Below are 10,969 nucleotides of genomic sequence, written 5' to 3' on the forward strand. Positions count from 1 at the left end.
CTCTCTTCCCCAAGCCCCAGCTAAGCCCTGCAAGCTCCTTACTTACTTTGCTATGTGCACAAATGGCTGATCCCAAAAGTTTCCATGTACCGCCCCGCCTGTCCATTCGGAGCATCCGCAGGATCTGAAGGAAGCGAAGGCTTCTGAGAGATGTAGCCAGAACATTGCCCTGGTTCCCAACAGCAACCACTGGCACTGAAGCAATCAGCACAAAGATATCTGCAAGGCGAAAAGAACAAAGCCTGCCAACAAAAGTGGCCCCATCACCTGCTTCTTAATCCCATCTGGTTGTGCTGCAAATTTCCCTAGGCAAACTTTAAAGCTGCCTGAAAATGCCTTCTCTTGCCAATTAAACAGATATCTGCACCTGCCACACAGTTGGCATCACACGCAGAACCCACCAGAAAGCCTCGTAATCTATTTACAGATCAATGCACTGGACTTGAGACACTGACTGAGCTAGCTTAGGGATGCGCAGAAACAGTGTCTGAATGCTGACAGAAAGACAACCTGAAATTCATCTGTCCCACGGGAACACCATAGTGAACTGGTCAGCAGATAAGAAATTCAGTTTTTGATGGTGCATCTAGTGTTTTGTTCTTTTGGCTGAGTTCTCCCAGTAAAATCTCAAAGCCAGTGCTAGTATTTTTTTGTAAGCACTCATAGGGCCAAACTGCTGATCAGCTGAAGAGGTCTGAAATGCAAATCACAGTTCTTCTTCTTGTTTTGTTTCTTTTTCTTTCTTTTTTTTACTTTCTTCCCCCCCCACTTTTTGATCTTATACAAGAAAAACGTGGTACCAAAAGGCTTCAAACATTCTCTGGGCATTCAGTCTTTAAATTGTCTTCATAGTTTATTTCCAGACAAAAAGAGTGATACTGGATGGATTTCAGATTTAGTCACTTTCAATCATTCTCAAAACAAACTTGTGCCAGTGAGAACAAAGAGATTATATTAATAATATGTCCAGTGGGATCTTTTCTGTTCTTTACCCAGATACCAATGAATTTTCATTCTCAGAAGTGAGATGACACTTTTACCAAGAAGGCATGAGCCAGCATCAATCGCACTTGCTCACATTGTGCCCTACTGACTTCACAACACTATTAGAAGTATAAGAAGTATTTATACAACAGTAGCACCCAAAGGAGCACTGCTAGATTGAAGATAGCACAGTTACACAAAGAAAATTTGTTCCAATTTTGTCTCCCATTTAGACCCACAAGATGAACAAAAGGAGAGAGAGGGAAGAGGGTAGCACAGATTCATATAACTACGGGACCACGGCTCTCCAGAGTGCTATGCGCTGTACTAATAAAGAAGAAAAAGCTAGTGGTTGGCTTGAAGAGTATCAAAATAAATGAGGGAGTCCTGGAAACACTGAATGAATGTAGATGTGCATGGCAGGTGCTCAGGGCAGACTGAGCTCCTAAATGTTGGCTAGTTGGTTTGTGGATGTAATGGGGAGTTTTAGGAGGGGATTCATGAATAATGAGCAGTTTTATGAAAGTTGCAGGCAGTGCCTTCCAAGCCTGAAAGATAACATGGGCAAAATCACAAAGATACTTGTTTGCAAATGCAGACCAACATTGCAAAGGTAAAACACAACATTTGAATATGAAAGAGGTCTGGGCACAGTGGTGGGATGTGAAGTGGTTTGAAACTGGAGGCAGACAGAGTATATTTTGGCATGAGCATAAGAAAAAAGCAGTGGGAGTCAGGATGAGAAAAATGTACTTGAAGAGTAGAGGGATCCTTTTTTTTTTTTTTTTTTCCTCACTGACTAGCCACCCAAGAGTCTCTCAAATGAACTGCTATTGCTGGGTACTTCAAACAACTACTCCAAGCAGGACACAGGTCCTAGCACAAAGGGCAGATCTGATTTCAGTGCTCTTTGACTGCCATTCAGTCATCCTCCCAAACCGGCTCCGAAGGAGAAGGACATAATGGGGAAAAGAGTAGCAGAGAGCATGTGCCTACCCAGCATGCACAAAGGCTTCCTGGCAAATTTGAGTCTCCCCCTCCATCCTTTGTAGCGACAGCAACACCCAGCAGCCCAGATTCTTAAGGCAAACTCTGCTCCAAAGATGAAAATGGCAAAAGTTTCCTGTATCAAAGACACAAACTACATTGTTAGTTTAATAACAATTTTAGCAGTAATTCCAGACACAAGGATATAGCTGAAGGAAACAGATGAGGTGTAAGTATAGGGGTATGTGTGTGAGAGAGAGAAAGTAACAAAGTGGAGAGGAGAATACAGGTTGATGGAAGAGGCAAAGCAAAGTGGGACATAGCTTTACATCCTGCTCTGCAGAAAGGTTGTGCCCCTGCTGTGAGGTGAATGTGAAGTGCTCACCCTGCCTCGATGGAAGGGCAATTACTTCACAAAAATAGCTCCTGTTTCACATCAAATGAGAAAACATATGTGAGTGGTGACTGCAAAGTCCCCAGTGCACTGTATCCCCACAGCCAGGGTTACCCACCAGCAGCTTATTTATGCAGGTATCTCTAGAGAGACAGAGGCAGGATACAGTATATTCATATGGTCATATTTAAGGCAACGATAAAGGCATACGTAAGACAAATTTAGGGCATACATTATCCCCTTAATTTTCTGGTGCACAGAAGAATGAGATTTTCCACCATGCTGAAGAGCTCTTTTAAGTATGGGGAGGGAATGGGGAGAAGAGAGATTTTCCAAGGTGCACAGTGGACTTGGGCCAAAGACAGCATGGGGCACACAGTTACTTTTCCTCTCTGTGAAAAGATGACAAGGAGGAAAGGGGAATTCTTCCTGATGGTCATAATAACAGCTGCTAGGCATTTCTGAAAACTGCTGAAAGCCACATAAAAACAAGTACAAGAGAAGGAAAAATAACCTCAGGCTTGTTCAAATGTGAAAAGATGGGTCTAAGCAGGGTAACAGGGACCAAAAGTGAATTTCACATTCCCTAGGGGATGAGGGTGTTTTCATACAGCTGCTTCTTGAGAAGGAACACGTAAGGGGAATTCACCTTTCATTCCTTTTGGCATTTAGCTCTTGCTCAGATCTACATGTCTCTAGAGATACAAGGGGAAATGGGAATTGCAATGCCAGAACTGCTCCTGCTGTGCAGCTTCCCTAGGGATGCTTTTCTACAAGGTGAGGTTAAGTGAGATGTTGCAATCTCTATTTCTTGACAGCTATGGGAGTAGAGGAAGTTCTTTGTTAGGGTCATTTTCATAAAATGATGAATACGTCATGTTTATACTGGGTGAGGGCTTTTTTTTTTTTTTCTTCTGCCAAATGGGAGACCTACAGAAATAGAGTCTTGAGCATGAACTCCAGCATTTATAGAACAAACATGCTCGAAACACAGAGAGAGAAGCATATGTGTTGCAAATACATTTTCTCTCATGGATAGTCATCGGAGGCACTGCTTGCAACAATTTCAGCTGTGCTGCTACTGGGCACAAGCATGAGTCCAATTCTGATTACCTCCATTGAAAGAAATGCTGGGATTGGTAGAATCCCCAAAAAGTGAGTTTTCAAATGCACTCAGTTCTGGCATGATCAATAGGAAATTTTTTGATACTTTGATGGGAGAACTGGCAGGCAAATGCTGAAAAGACACTATTTAAAAGTCTCGGGCTGGTATTTTTCCTCTCCCTCACCTTCCTTTTACTCAGTTGGTGTTTACAATGGACTGGGAACTCTCCAATATGTAAATGTACAGTCACTGCTCCAGGACCAACAGAAGAAATCTTATTGCATGCAGAGCTGGGAGTAAGTTTCCATCACTCCTGATGAGGCTGATTTCAATTCAAGGACATTACCAGGGTGATGCAGCAGCCAGTCTACTTACCAACAAGAGGAGCCAGTCTCCCGAAACAGTTTCATACTCTTTGAAAGTTGTCAGGACAGCTAAGATCAAACACCCCAAGACAATCAGAAATCTGTAATGATATAAAAGGAAAAAAACACAGCAGTGTTACCCCTCTTTGTATTTGCATTGCCTATAAAAACCTGGGTGGAGACCTTCAGGGGATGGCTCCTTCCCATCAATGAGCAGTGAGGTTGGCTCCCATGAAGATCAAGGGTTCTCAACCTGGACAGGGCGGGGCTGGCAGTCAAGAAATCATAGCAAGATCTTAAATCAGAATAGTTCTGGGACAGACATATATTAATTAAGTTGATTGCATTCTTCAGGAAGGAAATGGATGATCCTTTATTTTGGGAAGGCACTGTATGCTATGGAAGAGGAATCTAAAGCTCAGGAGGTCTATTCCAAGCTGATGTGCTCTGGGCTTCACAAAATGGCACTGCAGTTACAGTGGAATAAATCTACTTGGCACATTCTGAGACGTGAGAAACAGTAAACACTTCAATACAATCCAGCACCAGGACAAACCCTCCCTTGAAAATTGCACTGTATTTCTTTTTTTTTCTTCCCCTTTTTGCACTCATTTCTATGCAGATGAAAAGATAAAAAGATTTGAAGGAGAAACAATAGAGAGAGGGTAAAGTTCTGCTTTCCAATAAATGCCGTGTGTGATAAATCACTGCCCCTGTGCTATTGTCTGTCTGTGAGATCCAGAACACAGAGATTTGACAGAAAATTTAACTGCCACTGCTGGGAAATCCAATTCAGTCCAAGCTAAAGTCATGTTGATCTATTTTGTAAAACTATTCCCAGGTTCAAACTATTCAAAATCTTTTGTACATAAAGAGACAAGAAAAATGAAGGGAGTCTCGTAAGCGATTACTGTGAAGCAGAGTGGGGCAAGCTCATATTTTAGTACTTCGTGCACCCAGATCATGGGAGCTTTAATGTGCTCCCAAAACCAGATCCACAGGAACAGAAGGGCTGATGGCCATGGAAATATTTCAGAGCTTAGTGAATAAATTGGGAGGACATTTCCATAAAAGCTCTGGAACCCTTGCTTTCATAGCTAGGGTACATCAAAGAAATGATAGGCATTAGGTACCGAAATCACCCAGGGAAAAAAAGCTTGTTAAGACTCAAATTGTGTTTAGTTGTGTACTACCTGTTTTGAATTTCAATATGATACCTAAAGTGTGATTTTATTTCTTGCTGAATAAAACTCCACTTTGTTTCCCTGGGTGAAATGAGCAGAGTCCCCAGCCCGCAGTGAGGAGGCAGCGAGCAAGGACCACAGGGAAGGGGGCTCAGCTCAGATACCTGTCCTCTAACCTGCCTTGGGGCTTCGTTTCCTTCATGTATGGGGAAACCTAGGGCTAAGGGTGTGTTCTGAGAATTTGCAGCATTTTTGCAGCTGGAGTAAAAGGAGAGAAGTGAGCTTCAGATAGCTGCTGCTGCCTTTGGGAAGGAATTTCCTCCAAAGAGCATCAAGTAGTGCTCTCCATGCAAGGAACAGGCAACAGTGAAACACTTCACAGCAAACCCTGCAGGATAATTTGCTGTGGCTTTCCTAACATTGGCTATTCAGATTGAAGTTTCCTATGTCAGGAAAATTTCAGATCAGCCATTTCGAGCAAGGTTAGAACTGAAATAAATGTGTTTGCTCACACTAAATAATAATTATGGATTTTTTTTCATGAGTTCACCTTCTCCCACTCACCAGCCGTGCTCTAGAGCTAGGGTTATGTGGTTGGTAGGAAACAGCCTTAGACTCCAGAATGTCTTTTACTATCTACCTATAACCACACTCCTGCTTCTCAAGACACCTGTCAATGAAATGAGAAATTCTGCAATGTTCCTGCCATTCCCTCAACCTTGCTTTGTCACACCACACCTTGCTGTCCCCACCTTGCAATTGTGAAGCCTGTGGATCTCTGGTGTCCAAGAGTCACGATCCAGCTGCCCTGCACCTCCATGAGCAAACTGGTGAGAACTCAAGCCAACATGATTCCTTTGATTAGCTATAAACCCCCTATGATCTGCCACATTACAGCGGTACCATCACTAATTCTCCATTGACAATAGCCTTGAGCTACTGCTGCTTGTTGCTTTCTGCTACAGCCATTTCTTTATACCATGTGAAAATTCGGTCACCCATCAGCTCACAAGTGTTATTTAAATGATTTAATGATTTTTTTAGCAGTCCAAGGAAATTACATCACCAGCTATTTAAACTATAAGGCATGAATTTACGATATCATGTAACAGAACAGCACTGTCAATTAAAGATGATGTGCAGACTTCTGCCCAAGAGGAAGCCATAAGACAAGTCACTAGTGAAATCTTCGTATTTTGCCTAAAAATGCTTGCGGTTTTACCACTAGAGGGTATCGGTACTCCACAGAGCAGGGGGATAGGGCTCGTTCCTGTTTTCCTTCTCCATGAAACAAGCTCAGTGCTGGTGGTGTTCAGGTGATCACACCCATGTATTTGATATGGAAGAAAAGGAGTCTCACAGTGGTGAAAAGGATTTTCCTTTGACACTAAAAACCCCAAATGTTGGCATTAACAGACAAGTGGTGCTGCTACCTCAATTATGGACCACATCCCATGCTGCAAGCCTCACTGCTCAAAGTGAGAGCCCACCCATGAAAACAACAGATCACGCACGATGAAAAAAAGCAAAAATTAGGTGAGAGGGTGAGATTGGAGATCACAAAGCATCATGAATAATTTGGAGGGCAAATCCAACCAGGGAATGTGGTCTGAACCACATGAATGCAGCCCAGATGAGCACCTTGGAGGTGCAACTGCTGAGCAGGAACTGCATTCGCCAAAAAAAAACACAGCCCACAGAACCAGACTCCTGCTTCTTCCTGCAGTACTCTGGGGCGTGTAGGCATGAAAAGCCCATGTTGGGACATATAACTGCAATCCATCTTGGAAGGGTCAGCTATCCTCCTACCACACTGTTTCTGAAAGAGAAACACCCACTGCAAGTTAATCAAATCACATCTTAGCAATCCTCCCTTAGCATCTGAAATAATGACTGTGTTCAGTGCACTTCATGAATTTTAATCTCCACTGATGCTATGCAACCCACCAACTTCCCTGCAGCCTCTTCTGTTTCGATTCCTGGTGTTTACAAAGCCTGCAAATCTTCTTGTGTCCTCTTTCTATGGAAGATGCTACACCGGTGTCATGGTTTTTTCATCAATCCCCCTTGCTCAGTAAAGTTGATAATAAAGTAGTATTCTCATCTTGGCGCTTATGCCCATATTGTGGGTATACAGAATCATCGAATCATAGAATGGTTTGGGCTGGAAGGGACCTTAAAGATCATCGAGTTCCAACCCCCCTGCCATGGGCAGGGACACCCTCCACTAGCCCAGGTTGCTCAAAGCCCCATCCAGCCTGGCCTTGAACACCTCCAGGGATGGGGCATCCACAGCTTCTCTGGGCAACCTGTTCCAGTGACTCACCAGCCTCACAGTAAAGAATTTCTTCCTACTATCTAGTCTAAATATACTCTCTTTCAGCTTATATGCCCATATTGTAGCCTTGTGAACATAAAGATTCTAACTTGCCTGACAGTTGCTGAGTCTATATTGTCCTACGGCAACAGGACAATAGCTGAGTTTATGTTGCCTAATCTCATCTTTTACAGGCAGCAGTGTGGGTCCAGTCGTTGAGTCTGACTGTAAAATCACAACAAGCAAATCACAGGGAAAGAAACTGCTGAAATCACAGGGGATGAGCAGAGGAGAGGCTAACACTGACTCCAGGAATGACTCCCTCAAGAGAGGGAGAAAGTCTCAAATTTACTCACAGTTATAATGATACTATCCATAGGACATAGAGTACCAAGGGTTAGAATAAACAAATAGGGTAAAAGTTAACGTTTAGTAATGAAAATTGAGTCCTATTAAGCCGAAGCTTCCTATCGGACAGTGTTTCAGCAGGTGGCAGTCCAGACTTCAAGACTGTAAATCACATATGACAAATGATGATCTTAATTCAGTTCTTCAGTTTTTAGAATAATCCCTGTTATCATTTTACAATATTTTTAACAGCCCATTCCGTTGTATATATTTGCAGTATTATGCCTAAAATACTGATTAGTTTGTTGTATGTATACATTCCAGACAACCAAATGGCAGTGCTCTTTTGTCACTGTCACAACTAATATGCTATTCTAGTAAATACATGTTCTTGTTATTGGAAACCACGTCTAACAGTCATATTTTCTAATCATACTATTTTAGTGTATTAAAGACAGTATTCCAAAAAAAAAAAAAACCCATATTTTTTCCAGGAAAGAAGAAGTAACTTATGACTATGCTAGACCATAAATCTAGTGTTTCTTGGTTGAACATCACGGACTGTTCTGTTTGACAAATTTTTATTTCTTTTAATATTTCACATTCTTTGAGTTTTTCTTCTATATCTGCTTTCATTTGAAGCCAATAGAATGCAGATCTAGCTGAGAACTTTCATATTTTTTCCATATATAGGTGCTCATCATGTATACTGTTCACTATCTCTTTCTTCAAAATTTTAGGAGCAGATCATATAGCAATTTGACTATCATCTGTTCCAAAACCCAGCAGTCCTTTTGAAGCTGTCAGGAGGACTAGACACATTATACACAGGCCGAACAGTATTTGTATCTGGCATAATTTTGGCAAATTTTTGTGCTGTGTGACAAAATGTTAAGTCTTAATTAGGCTTACAGTTTATAGAGAGGAGCATACAACTCATGTTTTTTTAAAGTAGATGGCTCAAGTTGGTCAGAAGCACCTACAGAGACAATTTCTTCTCTGTAACTGCTGTAAGGAAAGACTCCAGTGACTTGCTCCTATCAAGAAGCTGACTCTTTAAATCATCTGAATGCCACCCCTTATGATTAGCTCTGTTCTGGATATAATTACAAACACCACCTTTTAATAATGTTCATGTATTTTTACTAGTGAAAGAATTAGCCTACCAGCCATACAAACCTACTTCTTGCATGACCAGGTTTCTCTGCAATCCCTTGCTGTAAATTTAGGTATCACATCTACATGTGGTCAAGGATCCTGCTTACAAAATAATAATCCAGGCTCTCGGCAGGAAAGCCTCTTGAACAGTTTCTAGTAGGAAACCCCCTTCAGTGCAACAGTGCCTAGACTTCTGTTTGCTCTCACATCTTCAGTACCATTTCTTGCAAGCCATTGGAATTTCCTCTGTCTCCAAATGTTCTTATGAATCTGAGGTTTTTCTGCTTTGCTTCATTTGGTCCTTTCTTGTTTTCCCTTAAAACTTGTGTTCTAGTTTCATTATGTTCTGTCACCTGCTAAATGCTAATGAAATTCTCTAAGATTATGTTAGGAAAATCTGTCAGTTTTACTCAATTTTTGGTTTATGGTTCCCAGTGCAATATGGTCCTAAAACCATGGTTCCCACACACTTTCCCAAATTTCATATTGGAACAATCTTATATTCTTCAACTATTGGCTTTTACCCATAAGGATTAAAAATGTATCTTTTCTCACAGTTCTTTCAGTTGCTCTATATTCCTACTCACCATCTTTTTCTCTGCATCCAAACCCCAGTTTTCACAGAACATGTGCAGTATCTTGCACTGATCATTCTATGGTTGCTAATGAGAGGCTTGAGTTGGGATTTTTAACACTAAAAAATGACATTACCTAATATTTGAGAAAAGCTCTTCAGAGAGAAGGGAATGCGTGCTTGACTTTCACAGACTTGGGAATATTCACTGTTTAGTATTTAGATTCTTACATCTCTATTATTCCAAGCAATAGGGCAGCTACTCTTACAAAGATCAGTCCTGAGACAAAGGAGACAGGAAAAATCTGAAAACTTTGTGAGGCTACAAATGTGCACTGTGCAGAGGGGTATGGGGAAGTGCACTGAGAAACTCAGTGGAGGTCCTGGAGGAGGAGGCAAAAAGCAGCAAGTGCTGCAGGTAGGGGTGTTCAAAGTTTCCTCTTCCTCTCCATCCATGGATTGCACTGAGTACCCACACACAGCTCCATGCAGGAGCCCCTGGCCCCATGCCGTCATACAGCAAGGACAGGGCAGATATGCCACACTCAGTAAGCTGAATTGCACTCTTGCTCTGCTGCAATGGCAGAGACAGAGCAAGTTCCTTCTCAAGATGCTGGAGAAAACCCTAGGAAGTAAGGAAAGATCCCCAAAATTTCCCTATTCTCACTGGCACACCAGCAGGTGACGAAGTGGTAGCCCAGAATGACTAGTCCACTGGTCACAGAAGTGAGAGCCATTGTCCCTCTCAAGGTAGGAAGATGAGCCAGAAAAGCCTCAATGCTTGCTCATGCCAGGTTTTTTACGACCTTGGGTTCTCATTGGCAGGAGTTCCTCTGGATTGGCTTCACTGCTGTTTCCCTAAGTTTGGAAAATGTTTAAAAACCAAGATCTCAGAGGGGGAAGCTGTGCTTCATAGCAGGGCATTTAAGGTGCAAAAGAACAGTTTTAAAATCAGACAGTTCCTCTCTCCTGTCTTCCACACACAAGCCAGGAGCCTGGTTAAGGCTGTCTCCTCCTTTTGTTGCTTTTTCTTCAGGTCGGTTCCTTGAAACTTGTTGCTTCAGTGCCTTGTCTATTACTGTTGCCAGCTTCCTTAAGGAGTCTGGCGTGTTGTTACAAAATATTTTGGGTTAGCAATGTCAGGCAGCATGAACACCATCATCCTGGATTTTCTGCTGGAGGTGACATTTCAGAAGAATGTCCTGACACATTTTGCAGGTTTGCTGACACGCGAGTACAAAATAGAAAGCCCAGAGTGCTACACTTCCCTGCCTGATTTTTTTCAGTTTAGAAGACAGCAGACATCCACTAAGACCCCATTTCCATCTTGTCTCTGAGACAAGTTTTAAAGATGCTCTGAAAGGCATAGCATACATAGGTGACAAGAAGAGGCCTAGGCATCTTATCGCATGGGGGACTGGGGGACAGATTGCAGAAGTGAAGGAGAGGCAATGATAGCCATTAGCAACCAAGGAGTTAGATGTCTCCTATCATCCTGCACCTTGAACAAGGATGGAAAAGCGTCCAACTGTTGCAAGTAAAGATTCTGAGTT

The 10,969-nt window shown here is 42.2% G+C and overlaps 1 protein-coding gene across 1 annotated transcript in view; it reads right to left on the minus strand.

Annotated features, from left to right (window-relative positions):
* The window catches only part of KCNQ3 (potassium voltage-gated channel, KQT-like subfamily, member 3), a gene marked incomplete at its 5' end in the record, with an annotated part of 32,188 nt that extends 28,241 nt beyond the window's left edge, over positions 1-3,947 (minus strand). Inside the window, 3 exons of the mRNA XM_010084918.1 lie at positions 47-219; positions 1,981-2,107; positions 3,846-3,947. Of these exons, the coding sequence (XP_010083220.1) occupies positions 47-219; positions 1,981-2,107; positions 3,846-3,947 (402 nt within the window). The remainder of the gene's footprint in view (positions 1-46; positions 220-1,980; positions 2,108-3,845) is intronic.
* Between the last annotated feature and the right edge of the window lie 7,022 nt (positions 3,948-10,969).

The sequence above is a fragment of the Pterocles gutturalis genome, unplaced genomic scaffold (assembly GCF_000699245.1).
Source record: "Pterocles gutturalis isolate BGI_N339 unplaced genomic scaffold, ASM69924v1 scaffold12150, whole genome shotgun sequence".
Taxonomy (NCBI): Eukaryota; Metazoa; Chordata; class Aves; order Pterocliformes; family Pteroclidae; genus Pterocles; species Pterocles gutturalis.